Source organism: Mytilus galloprovincialis, chromosome 3, assembly GCF_965363235.1.
Source record: "Mytilus galloprovincialis chromosome 3, xbMytGall1.hap1.1, whole genome shotgun sequence".
Classification (NCBI taxonomy): domain Eukaryota; kingdom Metazoa; phylum Mollusca; class Bivalvia; order Mytilida; family Mytilidae; genus Mytilus; species Mytilus galloprovincialis.
This window is the reverse complement of record NC_134840.1, coordinates 53,556,332-53,575,795: the sequence shown is the minus strand read 5'-3', so window position 1 is coordinate 53,575,795 and position 19,464 is coordinate 53,556,332. Positions and strand designations below refer to the sequence as shown.

Sequence of the window (19,464 nt, the reverse complement as noted above, 5' to 3'; positions counted from 1 at the left end):
GAATTAGTAGTTTCATAGAGAAAAAATGCATGCTGTTATTACCATCAAATTCTGCCATCTTCTCACAGAATTTAAAATCTCCAATGACTTTTTTAAACTGAGGTTGGTTAACAAGTGTTTTAAACCATCTGTTGACATTTGTGAAAGACTCTACAAACTTTGGATCTAAAACCTGTAACAATAATTAACCTTAAATAAGTCAAAATAATCATCAAAATACTTGGAAAACAAAGCATTTTCACTCAACCATATATTTATCAATTTCTAACATGGATGTGCTATGTGTAGTAAATGCATTTTTTTGTAATGAATGCATCTTATCAATGTTTATATTAATATAGAAGTTTCATCTGAATATCAAAGTTTCACCAATACAGTAGATAAAGTTAACTATTGCACCTAGTATAGCTTACTATGCTGGGTTTTGATCATTGTTGAAGGCCATACAGTGACCGATACCTGTAATTTCAACATCATCTGGTTATGGCGGAAAGATGTCTCATTGACAATGATATTGTATATTCTAATTGTTTTACCACTTGGTCACCAAGCAGTATGTTTTCTTACTCAATTCTTTCTTGAAATAAATGTACATGTTGTTATTCTGAATTTGAAAAAGTTGTACGGTATCAACTATTTCATGTGATCAGAAAGAACATTTCTCTGCCTTCAGTTCTTACACATTTGCCATTTTAAACTAGCAAACATGCCTTTGATGAAGGTTCCATCTTATTGGAAGTCATTCAAACAAAAATAAAAGGATTATGAACTTTCAACATGAATATCAAATATTTGTCACTATATAGCAAAGGCTAGAAACAATCCTATCAGGTGCATGTCTACCTATGTCACTCTATGTGTAATTTATATCTTGTCCATCTGATTTCTTATGATTAAGAAGTCCCACACAGTCATTTAAATAGTATCTAGAAAATCAACCTAACAATGGTACAACTCAGTTAAAGACAATAAATTGTAACAGCAACAATTGATAATGTTTATGAACTTTTCCCCTGTAAGTATGCATTGAAAAGATCAAATTGATTAGGATTGGCTTTAGCTGTGTAATTGACAATTTTTTGTAGACAAATCTTACCAATAGTTACTTACATATTTGTACAGGGACAATAGATTGCAAGCAACACTAATGTCAGCCTGTGTGATGCGTTCTCCTACCAGGTATGTACGTGTCAGCAGGTAGTTGTCTAACACAGACAGAGCTTTCTTCACCTGGGCCTTAGCACGCTCTGTTTCCTAAACAAAAAAATCAACAAGTTTTTACAAATGAGTTTTCATTTGTTCAATTTTTCCCCTTTAAAATTGCCTTTTCTCATTACACACATACTTTAAAAAAAATAATGCCAATACAAATAATTATTTCTTTCAACATGAGGATTTCACCACACAAATTTGAAATAAAATAATCATTTCTGCTGGGGTTTTGTTAAACAATTACTTCTGTGGAATTACAACTTTTTTTTACTTCATGTCCATCTTTAAATTTAAAGTGCAAAATTTTATATCTCCAACTTCAATTACAAGCATCAGCAAATGCATGAATCATCAAGCTAGATAAAACTGTGATTTAAACAACTCATATTTACTAACAAGATGTGCAAGCCAATTTTTAAGACATGTTCCTGTACTTCATTTTTGTCGAGCCTTCGACTTTAGTCGAAAAAGCGAGACTAAGCGATCCTACATTCCGTCGTCGTCGGCGGCGTCAACAAATATTCACTCTGTGGTTAAAGTTTTTGAAATTTTAATAACTTTCTTAAACTATACTGGATTTCTACCAAACTTTGACAGAAGCTTGTTTATGATCATAAGATAGTATCCAGAAGTAAATTTTGTAAAAATAAAATTCCATTTTTTCCGTATTTTACTATAAATGGACTTAGTTTTTTCTGCGGGGAAACAAAACATTCACTCTGTGGTTAAAGTTTTTAGAATTTTAATAACTTTCTCAAACTATCCTGGGTTTGTACCAAACTTGGACAGAAGCTTGTTTATGATCATAAGATAATATCCAGAAGTAAATTTTGTAAAAATAAAATTCCATTTTTTCTGTATTTTACTTATAAATGGACTTAGTTTTTTCTGCGGGGAAACATTACATTCACTCTGTGGTTAAAGTTTTTAGAATTTTAATAACTTTCCTTAACTATCCTGGGTTTGTACCAAACTTGGACAGAAGCTTGTTTATGATCATAAGATAGTATCCAGAAGAAAATTTTGTAAAAATAAAATTCAATTTTTTCCGTATTTTACTTATAAATGGACTTAGTTTTTTCTGCAGGGAACCATTACATTCACTCTGTGGTTAAAGTTTTTAAAATTTAAATAACTTTCTTAAACTATCCTGGGTTTGTACCAAACTTGGAAATAACCTTATTTATGATCATAAGATTGTATCCAGAAGTAAAGTTTGTAAAAAGATTACTCTGTTTTTTTCTGTAATTTACTTTCAAATGGACTTAGATTTTCTTACAATCATAAAATAGTAACAAGAGGAATATTTTTATTGATTTTTTTCCTCATTGTTGTTGAGCCTGTGATTTACAGCAAAAATAGGCGAGACACTGGGTTCCGCGGAACCCTTACAAATTTTTGTACTTCACAGTTCTACCTCTACAGATAAACTAATTTGCAACACATGTCCTTATCTTCTTCTCTAATTTCACATACCGTTTTGTTATACTGCACAATACCTAGGCATGGGTATACCCAGGTACAAGATGCTGGAAGAATCTCATTGTCACCAAAATTAATCCACTGTAGGATGAATGATGCATCTTTGTCATTCTTACCCCTCAACTGAGTGTTCCCAACTAAAAAAAAAATATTGACTTCATGAAATTCATCAATATGCCTCTGTTCATGAAATGTAGAACAAGATCAATAATTATGACTTTCATCAGGAAAACTGGCAATCTAAGACTCCAATCCAATTAAGATTGGATTAGGGGCACCTGCACAAACTTAATATTGAAAGGCTAGATATCAATGCAGATTAATCACTTATCAACCTAGACCCCAATATCATTAATATAATGTTTAAATGATAAATGTTCAACTGCCAGTGCTAAATAAAATGCATATTTCAGGAAGAGATGTTGTGTTGAGAATGTTAACCCTCTTTAGGTAAGCACACTTCCACAAACCAACAGAGACTGCTATCAAGCTTTGACCTTGACCTTCATGGGGTTGATCAGCCATAACATGCCTACTTTGAGAAATTAGTTTTTAGTTTTTCAAATATTTAGTCTCTTGAAGTCAAATTTTCTAGATATAGGCATGAGAATCCTTTCCAACACCATGCGTACATTTAAATCAGCCATCATTTCAACAGCTTAGAGGTTGAATATTAATACCTCTTGCTTAAATTACAATTCTGAAAATGCAATCCAATGATAGCCTCCAATATTATCAGTCACCACTTTTCACCACTTTTTTAATTTTACCTTGTTTGTTCAAAGAATTTTAAGATTAACTTTCTGAATGATCAATGTTTTTTTTTGTTTGGCTAACATATTATTAGTTTATTCTCCTTAAACATAGCCAGAAGATTAAGAACAATGGATGTGCTTACGTTTACATCATATGGTACATGCATATTGCTCTTGTTTTGTAGTCTGACTTTACATGGCATGTGCATGTCTAATTGTATGCATACATTTTGTAATTCATGTGAGTAAAAAGAAAATATATAAAGTACATACGAAAGTGTGCAATGGCATTGCTTTCAAATATGCAATCTCCTCCAGCTGTAACAAATGCTGGAACCTGAAAAATAAAATGACATACACTTTAAAACTTACAAATACATACATTAGATCCATCTTACTTAATTTATAATCAAGTGAAAATTAATATTTTCCATTGCCACTCTCCATTATAATCATTAAGATCTAAATCTGAAATAGGATGTGAACATTGGCATTATTGATAAAAGTTGGTTATTTTTGTCTTTTTTACATTAAATCCTATGAAGACAAGAGAAAGTAAATATACAATTACATCATGATCATTCTGAACCATAATGTACTGCATGTAGTTATTCTGAATATGATCACGCTGAAATTTATTCACCTGTTCATCTAATCAGAACAAGAGGCTGTCACAACGACAGCAAACCGGATTTATTAACATTTATTTGTGTCCTGGCTATATCACAAGAACCATTACTGATGAATGGTGAAAGTGAAAATCGTCAATATCAAATTTGACCTCCATTTTGTCATCAGTATCAACATATTAAAATTTGAAAAGCTTAGATTGAATGGTTCATGAGTAAATGCAACAACCTGAATGGAAACGCCATTTTACGATCTTTCAAGAATCATAACTCCTGAACGGTAAAAGTCAAAATCGTCATTATTGAACTTGACCTCCATTTTGTCATCAGTAACAGCATATTAAAATTTCGGAAGCTTTGGTAGAACAGTTCATGCATAAATGCACGGACACGACTGGAAACTCCATTTTTCAATCTTTCAAGAACCATAACTCCTGAACGGTAAAAGTCAAAATCGTCATTATTGAACTTGACCTCCATTCTTTCATTAGTAACAACATATTAAAATTTGGGAAGCTTTGGTAGAACAGTTCATGCGTAAATGCACAGACAACTCCATTTTTCAATCTTTCTAGAACCATAACTCCTGAACGGTAAAAGTCAAAATCGCCATTATTGAACTTGACCTTTGTATAGTTGTCAGTAATAACATATTAAAATTTTAAAAGGTTTGGTTGAACGGTTCATGAGTTAATGCACGGACAACATTTGATTGCCGCCCGCCCGACAGCCCGTCCGCCCGTCGTACATCCCCAAATCAATAACCGACATTTTTGTCACAAAAATCCGGTTAAAAAACCTTGCTCTACCTTCAGTTCTTACACATTTGCCCTATGAAACAGCAAACATGCCTTTGATGAAGGTTGTATCTTATTGGAAGACACAATTTCCTAAATGATTATTATTCTGAATGTTCATTTAAGCTAGTAACAATAGATTAATGTGTTGACCGCCATTATGACACTGCCATACATCTTTACTTCTTTTTAATTTGCTATCAAGAACCCAATATTACCACACTATAATGATGATCAATTCTAATGTCCAGTGGAAAATATTACAAGCACATCAAGAAAAAATGTATAGCAATTTGTGTTCTGTCGTGACTTTATTCAACCATTACTGTATAAGTTTTAACTGTTGTTTTCCAAATTTTGTCTTATCTTGTGTATTTGTATGTAATGTGATGAAAACTCTTTATACTAGGACCATCCAAGTTTAATTGTAAAATAAAACATTCTGTTTTGACTCCTGCTATGGACTAGACCAACACATTAAGCTTTATTTTTTGTGTACTTAGACGAGTTTGCCAGATGGTACGTCACCCTACCTAGACAAATCACTGACTCTTAGTCTTACATGTACATTTTCTTACCCAGAATGCCAATGGGTCCATGTATGGGATAAGTAAATCACATACCTGTAGCCAGGGGGTTCGAATGAACCCAACCCCCCTTGAAAACAAATAAGCACTGTTAAAGTCAATGTTCTGTTTGAATTGTGACTGTTAAAAGTGGAGTTCGTGGGTCCAAATACCCTCCCTTTGAAATTCCTGGCTACAGGCCTGAATCAGCAGCAAAAAACACAGAAAGTCATTCAGACACAAACTTGAACAAATAAGAAAGAATGGGAGTATGAAAAAGTTGGTATAACGGTCATTGAATCTGTCAAGGGATACTAGATGTCTATGTACCGCCATCATTGCCCTTTAACAAATATGTGACAAGTTCATGTTTTGCCATGTAGATAAAATTTCTCAGCAAGAGACAAGATAGATGAAAGTTTAACCACTAATTCAATTATGTGACAACTTTATTTAAATACATGTACATGTAGTTATTTCTGAATATGAAAAAGTTGAATGGTATCAACCCTTCATGTGATCAGAAAAAACCTTTCTCTGCCTTCAGTTCTTACACATTTGCCATTTAAAACCAGCAAACATGCCTTTGATGAAGGTTCTCCATTATTTTACCATTCAAGCAAAAATAAAAAGATTATGAACTTTCAATAAGAATATCAAATATTTGTCACTATATAGCAAAATACTAGCAACAATTGATCAATCGTGTGTTTACCAGACTGTTACGTGTAAGCAGTACAATACACCTTATACAAGTTATAGCTACATAGTATTTGTCCATGGTTTCCATGAAATTTTGATGTCATAATACAAAACATATGTCGCATAAATGGAAGATTGTTGTACAACATCAATAGTTCAAGCCGGATAAATTCTCTAGTCAGCTGGGAATACAGATCAGGTGTTTATGGGCACCATACATGTAAAATTTCTGACGCCACAATGGAAAAATGATTGTTATATGCCAATAACAGTTCAAGGCAAAACGGGGCAGATTCTCAGGTAAAAAAAAACAGATTTTCAAATAGCAATACACCTTTTCGCTATTCCTGGCCGCTTGAACTTTTCTATTGTGGCGTCAGATATTTTGTGGGAACCTGTGTGGTATACAGTAATGGCAGTCAAATAGTGATAAGGTGTTTAAGGTGACATACAATATTACGTGTACAACTCTTGAAATTACTTCTACTTTTATGTGGTTAATCTGCAGTCGAAAATTCCACAACGCAGATACACTGTGCGTGCATGTCAACCAGTACATGCCAAGTTAAAAATAACAAAAACTTTTGTGTATTTACAGGAACAAAAACAAATAAAAATTATTTTACAAAAAAAGGAAAATCAATAAAAATAATTTTGAGGTTAATTTTTATGCATGGAAGAACTGGCTCGTTAGTGGACAGTATCGTATATATGCAATTCAGATGTTTGTTAATTCTACCATCATCTGCCTGTCAAAATCCTTAAAAATATTGTCATTTTCAGACAGTTTATTTCTCGACACATATGTATAAAACCCATATCAATGTTTCGATGTGTGACCACATTTCAAAAGTGACTTACTTTTCCAAGCGGAAATTTAGACAAGAAATCCGGAGTTTGGTTGGTTTCGCCGAACTTGAAACTTGCAAGCTTGATTGTTGTACGGCTGTACTCCGCTGCAATTTGAGCTTTGAAAGCTCTGAAGTTGTCAGGGTATGTGTAAAGAGTCTACAAAATTAAAAAAAGAAAAAGATTATTTATTATTTTTCAGTTTTCCAGAGGTAAATTTATTGTTTGAGGAAAGATTGCGTTGATTCTAAATTGATTGTCACGTATGTCAATGTGTAGTACCCCTGTAGCCATTGCACCGGTAAAAAAGGAAGTTTAATGTGAACTTTCCGGTTTGTCATGCGCTTTTCGATAGAATTGCTTCAAGTGCCCGGATGTTTCGTCTAGAGTTGTCAATATCGAACTAAAATATTTAATTGATCGAAACAGAAATACAGTTTTAGTTGAAAATGGTAACATAAGTGCCTCATTGAAACATATTTGATGTTGCATATTTGTTATGATATGGTTTTTGTATCCTACACTCTAAAATACAATAATTTTGGTTCATTTGTACAAATTTTATGTCCATGATTCTGAAACTGGACAGGGAAAAAGGGGGAAATTTTGGGTACAACCTCATCGATGTCAAATACTCGATGCTTCAACTACATTTTCTAAGAAATTATTTACAGATATGTGAATTAATCAATTGCAAAAAGAAAGGTTTTCCAACAGACAACACATTTACAGCATAATAATTAATTTAATATCAATAAATCGCCTTATAGTTATAAGGTCTACATCTACATCGTAGGTTGATCCATCAGCACATTGAGGACTATACATCAGCACATTGCAAAAAGACACTTAATAAAAAGTGACAATCTGAGAGTCCAGTAATCAAAAATTAAATTTGTGCAAAAATTAAAAAATAACTCATTTACATGTATATACAAACAGGGTACGTAGATATCTAAATATACCGACTTTGGATCAGTATTTTTGATTTGAATTGACTGCTATAAGTTGGTGTGCGATCTCAGACATTATAGTTACTTGATTGATGTTTCTGCGAGTTTCTAGTGACTTCCATTTAAGATCGTCAATCATGGAAGTGGCACTATTGGTGTTATGGTACCTGTTGGTGACGTAATGTGGTCCTTCTTTGTACCTTTTCAATATTATTTTTTTGTTTTGGGGTGTTAGAGGGGACCAAACTGAAGAGCAGTATTCAAAGTTTTATTGTACCATTGTTTTTGTGAGCCAAACTTTTTGTTTCTTCCTGATTAATTTTCAAGTTTCTTCGTAAAAAGCCTAACATCTTGTTTGCTTTAGCTGTGATGTTGTTGGTATGGGTATCCATAATATCCCATGACATGTTGTTGGATACATCTGTATGGCAATACATGACATCGATTCAAATTGGACACGCTTAGAGTATCACAATATTGGATGTAGATTTGAGAATGTGGAGTCAGATTAGAACGTTGATTTGAGGAACCGGCATCGATTCTTTCAAATACATACATTTGTATCAAGTTAATATTGTTATGACATATGTTTATATTATTATAAAATCAACTGCCAGTCTCAAGTCATTATAATATATACATATTTTGTTTAGGGGCCAGATAAAGCCTGCCTCTAGATGTGGGATTTTCTCACTGTTTGGAATACCCATTGGTGGCTTTTGCTGTTTTCTGCTCTTTGGGCAGGTTTTCTCTTTGAGTGACACATTCCCCATTTCAATTCTCAATTTTAACTTATTGCTTTTATCTGTTTTAGGGAAATGAAGCATCACTTCCTTTGGAATTATGTTCAAACTGTAAGTAGATTTAAATATCATTTGATTGATACTTGCGAATAAAAAGTTTTTATGTTATTTTGAAAAATTTCAGATGATGCCTTAAATGAATTTCAAACTAATTTTCACAATTTTGCCTTTTATCTTAAAAATTATATTTGAAATTTGAAAAGTTAAAAATGAACAACAATACAGATGATACAAGATTTACTTAACGGCCAATAGCAGTAAAAACTACTGTTTAATTTTACTACATCTTAATAATATGGAAATTGAGATTCAACTTTTTTTATTTGTCTGCTGTTAGTTTTCGTCAATGTGTAAAGCTTTTGTCCTCTGTTTGATTTAGTCAATGTTTAAAGCTTTAAAAGTATGACATTTAACTATTGTTTAGCCACATTTAAGTTCAAATGCATTATTTAGAAATTGATGATTTTACAATTATCAAACATTTGTTGGCAACAAATTGTTGCAGTCTTTCATCAAAGGCTACTATATTTATTGAAATTAAATTCTTGGAATTTTAGGGCCAATTTTGACCATTTGGAACATTCTCCAAATGACCTTCACCATGTCCACAAATGTAATTGAGGTCCTGATCTTGAGGTCTTGGGGTACAGATAAATTACATGTACTTAAATCAAATATCTGGTTGGAGGTATGAAAGCAAATTTCTTATGAATTTTCTTGCTTCATTATACAATACTTCATGCAATACAATTAGTTCTTGAAGTAACTTCTTTTTACATGTGAAAATATATAAAAATGTTTGTATTAATTGTTGGACCCTTTCTTGAAATATTTTGTTTAGGGTGATGCAAGTGCAATGTCTATATAATAATATAATTTTGATTTATATTTTTCAGTTGATGCAGATGAAATTAAAAGACTTGGTAAGCGGTTTCGTAAATTAGATTTGGACAACTCTGGATCACTGAGTGTAGATGAGTTTATGTCATTACCAGAATTACAACAGAATCCTTTAGTACAACGAGTAATAGATATATTTGACACAGATGGTAATGGAGAAGTAGATTTTAAAGGTAATTTATCTCAAGAAATATATACAACTTTTAGTTAAACATCAAGATTCTGTTTAGATAAGAAAATAGATTCTGTGTTACTGATTACATATAAGAATATTATTGTCAAAATTGAAGGAAAGCAGAAAAACTATAATTATATAACTGAGGTAAAACTTTACATTTTTATAAGAAAGTTATGACATTAATCTTATTCAGTTGTACAAAAACTTTCAACAGCCATAGCATTTTGCACTTTAAAAATGTTATAAAATGTAAAAACAAACAAAAGATGTTACTCAAAGAAAATAGAGGAGTACACTTCCAAATTTGATTGGTGTCAGACTTAAAACCTTTAAAAAGTGGAGAATTAAGGGACAGATTGGGATGTTGAAATATCATCTCATTTGAGACTCCTAACAAATTTAAAGAGATTAAGGAGCCTAACAAAACTTAATCATTAGAAATATGTTTCAGATTGACTTAAAATTCACTTCAGGTACTTGTAAATTAATAATCAGAGTTTAGCTCTTTTTCACAACTCTATCCTGGAAGTGTTTTGCTTCTCCTGTAATTAATGATATTTTTCTTTTACAGAATTCATAGAAGGAGTATCACAATTTAGTGTTAAAGGAGACAAATTATCTAAATTAAGATGTAAGTTTTGTCTAGGTTACCCGCTGATTGACCCTGTTTGAGGTCTTTTCCAAGTCATAATTGTTTGGTTTTTGTCATGAAGAATCATCTTACTGAAAACGTCAAATTCAGTATACCACTTTGAGTACTTCAGTAATTTATTCCTGTATGAAAATTGTCCTGATAAGCCTGTCTTGCAGGTGAAACATGTAGACCATAGGCATAGCATATAAAATTGCAGACCATTTGGAATTTTTTTTTGTCAATTTGGAGTATTACATTATGTTATGTTACATGGATGCTAGTTATTCATGCTCTGCTTTTTAAATGACAGAAAAAAAATATTTTGGGATCGTATGATGGTATGATGTCGTCGTTGTCCGAAGACACATTGGTTTCCAGACAATAACTATAGTTTATTAGTGAATACGTGTAGATCTTAATGAAATTTTTTCAGAAGGTTCAATACCACTAAAGGAAGATTGGGATTGATTTTGGGGATGATGGTCCCAACTGTTTTGGAAAAAGGGGACCACAAGCACTTTTCTATTTGAGGATAATAACTTGTGATAAATATTTCGATTGCTCTAAAATTGTACCACAATGTTTAATACCACAAGTAGAAATTTGGGATTCACTTTCGGGGTTATGGGGCCAACAGTTTAAGAGTATAGATCTTTCTGAAATTGTACTACAAGGTTCCATACTACAAAGGAAAGGCTGGAATTGAGTTTTGGGGTTATTGTTAATGCTCTAAGGAAGGGTTTGTTAACAATTTTTCAAATTTCAAATTTTGGAAAAGTTTCAAGATGAAATCTTCAATTGCACAAGTAACAGTATTGCACAATAGATTTGTAAGTTCTTTGACAACATTTATTTTGTGTCAGAAACCTATATTATGTCAAAATTTGATAGCAATTCAAATTCAGACAGTACCAAGCTTAAATATTGTGTCCAAATTTACCTAAACTGTTCAGGGTTCGACCTCTGTGGTCATATCAGGCTTGGCTCAGCAAAGCATTTTATTTTAATATTGTTGAGGTACACATTTTTAGTGAATTTGAGTTAAGCCACGAATATAGATGTTCACACAAGTGCCAATTATCTATAGGCTTATATGCAAACTTTGACAAAACCATGAAATCAAATAACCATGAAAATTGGTACAGTATCCATAAAAGTGAATAAATTAACAGTCACAGTTTATAGTTGATGAGAGTTGTGTCATTGGCACTCATATCATATTTTCTTATATCTATATAACATATTTCTTGAAACTTTATTTTCATCTTACCTTCTGAACTTTATACATTTATAATTTCAGTTGCATTTAAGATATATGACATGGATAAAGATGGATATATATCTAATGGAGAACTGTTCCAGGTGCTTAAAATGATGGTAGGAAATAATCTCAAAGACACTCAGCTACAGCAGATTGTAGATAAAACCATTATACATGCAGATACTGATGGTGATGGCAAAATATCATTCGAGGAATTTTGTTCTGTAAGTATCGTGGGTGGTTTTGATAGTGCTTTAGAAAACAAATTGTTTGTAGCTTAATATATATACTTGTTACTTTTGTATCATGTATTTTCATGAAATGACAACTTTCTAAAATATATAAAAGTAATCGATCTTTCGGATTCTGTGTCCAGAGGGATTTAATGATTTTGCTGCTTTCTGAGACCTTCATAGCCGAAAAGCAGTCTGGAAAACGCAAACCATTTCAGACACCTCAAACCAATGTTTTGTTTCCATGGACAGAAATAACAAAAGCCATTTAGCACAGAAAAGAGGACATGTGTTTTCCTTTTAGATTCCATAATATTTGTGAAATACCTTTAACATTGGTTTTTCTAGCTAGGATTAAGTTGGTATTCAAATCAGAAAATTGCCCAGGACATGCAATCCCATAAAAAGGATTAAAATTTTCTTTCTTTTAATGGAATTGCTTTCAGTAGACTTTTAATTTAAGGAAATTTGCACTTTTTCTTATGTATTTTATCACATGTTTAGTGTTGTTTCTACTCATTGTGAACTGATTGTAGTATGTGGTTTAATAATGTTCATTTCAAATTTGTTTTTAAGTGGAACCACTTTTGATAAGTCAAAGATATTTGGTATGCAGTTATAAACTTATTTAAGCATCTCATATCCATGGAAATTATTTGGCCCTGCGTCCTCAGTCATGGTCTACTGACTTTTGAAACTTGCGCAAAGTTTACATGTTAAAGTTATGATAAGTCATGTTTTATCATGTTTATAAATAGCTGTGTAAGCATTGGCCCATCTTATTTCATTTAGCCTTGTATCTTGAGTCATTTTTCATTGATTTTGATATTTTGTGTAATTTACATCTGAGCGTATTGCTGTCCTAATTAAAACATTTTTGATTGACTGTCAAATAAAAAAGGCAGATCTTGTGGATTTTTTATTTTCATTTGTTTCAGAATTGCTGCTTCCACCCCTTTTTCACACTGAAAAAAAAATGAACCCCAACCCTCACATTGTTCCTGGAATATCTGGCATGCTAATCAAGAATTACTGTATCCATATCTATTGTTATTGTTATTGTATATGTATTTTATGTTTTATACATGTGTTGTCAATTTGTAATGATCCCTGGCATTATTATAAGGCCAAACTTTAAAATTTAACTGTTTTCTCATTCTAATGCAAATATCATTCTATTTTAGTTATAATTTCAATTTGAAAATCTAATAGATCAAATATTATTTGAAATGCTTTTATGCACCTGGACAGAATAAATACTTTCATTTCAGTAGTAAAAATAATACTTGTTTAAATGCTTTGTGTATGCTTCATTGAGGAAATAGAAATTGACAAAAGGATCATTTTCATATAAAAAATGTGACTTTTTGTTATTTTGTGAAAAATCATAAATCCCATATTTCAGGAATTTTAAAGGGTGCTTTCCCTTTTTTGGTCTTTCCAATTCAAAAATATCTTTTATAAACTAATTGCATTAGAATGAAAAGGAAATCCAGTGATCCATTAACAGCAGGGTTTTTTATTAGGGAGTTCTAGACCAATGACCAATATGTTTCTAGAATCTACTAATATGATTGTTAATTTCAGAAGGCAAAGACTGGCTTAATAGTCAAAAAGAATATATATAATAAAAAGTGTGTCAACTACTCTTCATAATTTTACATTTCATCACTAATTGGTACTTAAAAATTTTAAGTATTTTTAATTGTCTCAAATTTTCCCATTCCTTCACATAGCATATATTTATTGTAGTATTTGGCTTCAGCTTGTAAATATATGTGAATGTTGTAAAATAATGTTGTGAAGACTGTTTTCCCAAAGTAAGACACACTTTTTATTTTTATTTTCAGGTTGTAGGGAATATGGATGTCCACAAGAAGATGGTCGTTGATGTGTGAATACTTTGAGACATTAAGTCTTTCTATCATGCCTATGTCTGTTCATGATCATTTGTATATTTATTATTTTCGTTGCAGGTCGTTGGAACTATGGATGTTCATAAGAAGATGGTAGTTGGTAAAATTTGAATGTAGTCTTTGAATTTTTCCATGACATTTTTTTTGTCAGTTGACAAATCCATTTATGTATTTTTGCGTAATTATTTTTCATATTTTTACAATTTCATAACTCCTTTGTTCACATATAGAACTAAGTGTTTGTAATTGTTGCATTTTTATGAAAATTTTTGTGTGACATTTTTACCTTCCTAGTACGAATCAGGTTGATTAGTGTACCTATTGTAAATGATCCAGAATACAAACTAATTTCATTTTATCAAGCAGCTAGTCATTGATTTAGGACCTAAGTTGTTTATTTCATAGAGTCTCAGTTTGCAACAATTAGTAACATTTGATGCTTTTCATTATTTGCCTAATTTACATGTAATGGTGGTACCTAAGATCTGCTCAAGTGTGAATCAATGAATTATAATCTTGCTTGCAACATATTTCCATGTATATGTCAGCACATTTTGTATTGTTTTTATTTTACTACTGTAAGTTGCTTCTTTATATATACTATAAGTAGGCTTAAATGGAATCTAAGATGAAATGTGGCTTTTAATATATCGTGTTGCTAAAAATCCTTTTCAACCTTCTTGGGCCAGAATTATCTTTTAGTGTTGGTGGAAAAAATAGAAAAAGTTGATATAAATCTATTGAAAAAAAGCATTAAATATGAAACTTTAAATAGCAATGACATTGTTTATTTTCAAAATTGTATTGGGTTTTAGACAGAATAACTAACTATATGTTTGGACAAATATTAAACCAAAAAAAATTGCGATGAATATCAATTTAAGTTTTGGAAATATTTAAGATCTAATGGAAGGAGACATCTGAAGAAAATTGAATTAGGTTGTACATAAACAAAAAGTATACTCATGAAGCACTACAATTTCTTATAGTAGAATATAAGTCTCCTATTAAATGTCTGCCATATTGTGCAAGGGGTTTTGAAGCTTTGGGGAAATATGTACAGTAAGTAGAAAGAATGTTCAAATTATGTAACTAAAACATTTCATTGCAGTTACATTTGTAAGATATCCATTGTTCATTTTAATTTTTTTCTCTAATTTATGAGGCTTTTTACATATCATTGAATATGGAATATTGTTGAAATAAATGTGCTCATTGAATACAGCATATATTTCCATAAATGTACTTAAAGAAAATGTGTCTATCAAGGCTTAAATGTATTATAAGAAACATGATTGATATTCTTCTTTTCCTTTTTCAAAATTAATGGGCAAATTATTTTCATCCTTTTGTTTAAAGGATCATAGAATTAGCATAAAATTTGGAAAAAAATTGAATGGTTGAGGGAATAAAGTTGTTCTTCTAACCTGTTGGAGTGATATCACAAAATAACATCAGATAAATATGTTAGCACCACATGATTTGGCAGATAATTTTTTTTATTTTACATGATGGTACTGGAAATCACCCTTTTACTATCTCCAAATCTATAAAAGTCAGAACAGCCTTATACACTTGCTTGAAAGTTTTTTTTCTACTCTAAGGCATTGATTGTCTTAGCCTTGTTTGGCACATCCCCAGAAATTTTGTATGACATCTTTTACACTTAGGAAGACACTTATTGTTTCAATTTTCTTATTTAAATAAGCAGACAGGTGCAGTAAAAGTAATTCACCTTAAAAAGTGAATTCAGTTACAATTGGATATAGGTTCTAGAACTTCTAGTTGGGTCGGATAATACTGTATAGTTAGATACATATCAATGTAAGAAAAATGGTAAGGACAATTGCTTTTTTTCCTTGAACTAAGTAGGTCAAATAATATTCTTGAAAAGGCTTGCACTTATGCGGATCCATTAATAAATTACACAAATATAAGCCTGTTGTTATCCTTCTTTTGTCTACACACAAAACAACGATTTTATATTTCTCTGATGCTTCAGTTAAAACTTTTTAAGCTTTAAAATTTATGACATTGTAATGCAATTTATAAGTATTTGATACACAAGTCATTGGACATAAATGTTGAAAACAAAAAAAAAGCCCATTATTGTCTGTTTCATGTATTTGTTCTATGTCAATAGTAAATTTGGGCAAAATGTTTTCCATGAAATGTGTGTTAATTTTGTTTATATGACTTCATCAAAGACCAGTTTTTAGTAGAAATAAAAGCAATTATAATAGTAAAACAACACTAAAAAACTTCACAGAATTTTTGGAAAATTCATGAATTATAAATATATTTGAAGTAATTCCATGAAGCTATACTTATGGAATCTAAATACTTGAAAAACTTGTACAACTATTGTAACATTTTATCCTTATCAGTATATGTACTAACTATGTGTTATATATGTGCCTAAACTGTTCTAAAATTGGAAAAAAAGTTCTATCTGTGGGTCTTGTATTGTATTTTATAATTGTTAAATTGTGTTTGTTTTTTTGTTATAATCATCAGTTTGTAAACTGGGCATATTTTATTGTGATTAATAAATGTTTTAATGTTTGAACAAATGGATTGTTACATATTTTGTTTTTGTTTTTGTTATTATTTTTGAGACAAAGATTGCTTTATACATTATTCTTTGCTCTATTCCTTGCTGTACAGATTGTTTTGAACATATTAGTTATATAATATAATTTGTCCCTCTGAAAGTTAGAACATTAATTCACACTGTTATTTATTTCTTCACAGAAAATTCACATATTTAAGAAAGTTTATTACATGGATGACAAATAAAAAATTGATTAACATGCATATATATTGCAATTTGGAATGATGATTTACTGTGTAAAAACATTGACACACAAAAGTTTAAATGTATGACCATTGTATTGAAAAACGAAAATAACTTTATTCATGATGTCATGGTAAACTAATGAATTGTAGTTAGTAAAATGATAATATAAAACATCATGGGTAGTCAAGGTCGTTTAAAAGCACCTTTGTCGTAGTATAAAACATGCTATTTGAAATAATATTGCATGCACAAGATACAAAAGAGATTTATATTTTATTAGTGATTTTCCAATGAGAGCAACTGTTCAATTTTTAATGACCTGTACTGGTAACAGTTTGAAAGTCACTTTTTTCTAGCCAGTTTAGAACAAAAATAAATAGCAGAACAATTTGATTTAATGTTTTTTATGCATTCCAGGAAATTCTGAAATGATTTTGTCTTTCAAGTTTATATCTAAAGTTTACTTAGCTATTGTGTAGCAAATATTTATCTTACAAAGTATCAACAAATGTTTGTATTATTTTTTTGCTCATGTCACATGTATTTGAATGACAGTTGCATATTTTTGTGTATGTTGCTTTTAAAAAAAAATCTAGAATTTTTATTCTGCAAGATTATGAACAAAATTAATTTGTTATAAGAATTATTAATTATGCATAGAAGTCTGTAAATGAAAATCAGGGATTAGACAGAATGCTGCTTTATAAGAAATTTAAAGTCACCAAGTAGTAAGTAACAGATACTATGATACTGTAATTTTGCACACAAAGAGTTTTTTCAAAGGATTTTTTTATAATGCAACTTATTTAGCTTTTTTTCTAGATTCTTTATGAGTTCTTAATTTTTGCTACCTTTTAAGATTGAAGGCACTAAACATAATTTTCTCATTTCACTGAAGTCCTGATCGTTTCTTATAATAGCTGTCTCTGCTGTATATACAGAAATGTAGTAACTTTTTTTTTTGCTTTCTACCTCTCTTGTATATTTAACTGAATGGAAATGATATACCTCAGAATTAAATCAAACACAGATCTTAGAACACACAAGGATGTATATCTGCTTTATATAAGAAATGACACCTTATACCTATAAATCATTATATCTGACTATGGGAGTAATTGTTTATTTTCATTTGTTAGTCTATTTGTCAAGGATTATAAAGGATTATGAGTTCTTATTTGGATAATTAAATTACATGCTCTGATAATTATGGGGAAAAGACAAAAAAAAAATCACAATGAAATAACTAATGCATTTAGTAAAAGTTTTTTTTGAAAAAACGTCAATCCTGAGATTAAAGTGTTAATTTTCTATAATCTAACAACAAAGAAAGATGTACTAAAACAGTTACTCCCATATTCCTGAACACTTCTGCCATCCTACACATTGAGCTGTTGTCTAATTAGATTTGAGTATCTCTGAAAAGAATTTTTATACTTAGATTTATTTGAATGTTATTTGTAGTGCTTGCTTTTTTGTGTGAGTTCCTTTATATTGTTTGTATCAAAGTTTTCTGAATTATATTGAAATTTTTGAAAACTTTCTTTTTTACAAGATTTTTGTAAGGTCTCAATGATCATAGAGCAGTCTAAGTTATGATTTTAATAATTATTTTTCAAAGGATTTCAATTTGAAATTAAGATTAAGTACATTAATTTACACCCATATTTGGAATTTTATGAAAGTGCATTTTTTGCTGATCTTTTTATGAAAAATACTGGATAACAAAAAATTTAAATTCGATCCTCTAGGGAATGTTTACAGAAATTCATTTAGAATAAAAAATTGTTATAAAGTAAGGAGTAATTATGATATTTTCCCAAAAGAAATTGTCTATATCTAGATTTTATTTGTCAATTTTGAATGCTTTGCCAATATGTTGTCTTTTTGGATATTGCGATGTATTTTTATACAAATAATGAGTTCTCTTTCTTTCTTCTTTTTTTTTAAAAAATATTTTACTTCATAATTGCTTTCAATAAGCTTTAGACTAGACATATTATATATATATATATATATAAAAAAAAATTAAGATATAAGTATTATATGATGTAATACCATATGTAAGTATAAGAAAAGTTTAAAAGTTGAAATGAATTTTCCTTTGATCATTTCATTTACTAGAAAAGGCTCGGAATTAGATTATCATTGGGTAAATAATTCATAAAATACTCAATCAGGACGTTTAATATAACAAAGTTCAGCAAAGAAAGGAGATTTTTTACTCATCTCTGAAACTGATATGTTAATCTTTCATACAGTGCAGTGTCTATGTAAAAGAAGAAGGTTTACAAAGGCCTAAACTTTTGAAAAATTGAAATTAGAGACCATATTTTGCCAGAAGTGAACCTTTTCCTTTGAATTAGAGCTCATTCAACACATGAACAATTGTTAGCTCAACACAAATAATTGATATTAAATTGTTTATAAAAGATGTTTAATGTTGAACTTTATATCTTACAAATGCATTACTTGTTTGGATCCTCTTTTTGGAGATTTTATTTATTAGTCCTCAAGAAAATAATGAAATTTATAAAATTATTTGGTGGAAATGTTCTTTGATATAACAGAAAACATTGATACACATACATGAAATGCATGGTTTGAAATTGTCCAGAAGTATATGTTGTGTTTATGTTGTGTCTAATTATAACTTATATTTTAAAGCAATATTTATATACAGCAGACAGATATTGATATTGTAAATTTCCAAGTTGATGCTGTTATTAAATTTACAGTGTTATTTGTATTTTTCTCTCACAAATATTACTGAAAATTAAAAGTTTCAAATTTA

At 30.3% G+C, this 19,464-nt stretch overlaps 2 protein-coding genes across 3 annotated transcripts in view; one reads left to right on the top strand and one right to left on the bottom strand.

Annotated features, from left to right (window-relative positions):
- Positions 1–7,359, bottom strand: part of LOC143068308 (elongation factor 1-gamma-like) — a 16,292-nt gene extending 8,933 nt beyond the window's left edge. The window contains exons 1-6 of the mRNA XM_076242250.1: positions 7,275–7,359; positions 7,005–7,151; positions 3,723–3,786; positions 2,689–2,831; positions 1,111–1,254; positions 43–172 (exon numbers count right to left, since the gene is read on the bottom strand). Of these exons, the coding sequence (XP_076098365.1) occupies positions 43–172; positions 1,111–1,254; positions 2,689–2,831; positions 3,723–3,786; positions 7,005–7,151; positions 7,275–7,286 (640 nt within the window). The 5' untranslated portion in view covers positions 7,287–7,359. The remainder of the gene's footprint in view (positions 1–42; positions 173–1,110; positions 1,255–2,688; positions 2,832–3,722; positions 3,787–7,004; positions 7,152–7,274) is intronic.
- On the top strand, positions 7,330–19,464 carry LOC143068309 (calcineurin subunit B type 1). 2 transcript variants are annotated; one of them, XM_076242251.1, is made up of 6 exons: positions 7,330–7,444; positions 8,760–8,799; positions 9,645–9,821; positions 10,398–10,457; positions 11,761–11,945; positions 13,931–19,464. In XM_076242251.1, exons 1-6 carry the CDS (start codon positions 7,442–7,444, stop codon positions 13,979–13,981), a joined length of 516 nt encoding a protein of 171 aa, XP_076098366.1. In that variant the 5' UTR covers positions 7,330–7,441; the 3' UTR covers positions 13,982–19,464. The 2 variants fall into 2 exon arrangements, with proteins under 2 accessions (XP_076098366.1, XP_076098367.1); XM_076242252.1 differs by having other exon boundaries at positions 13,805–13,942.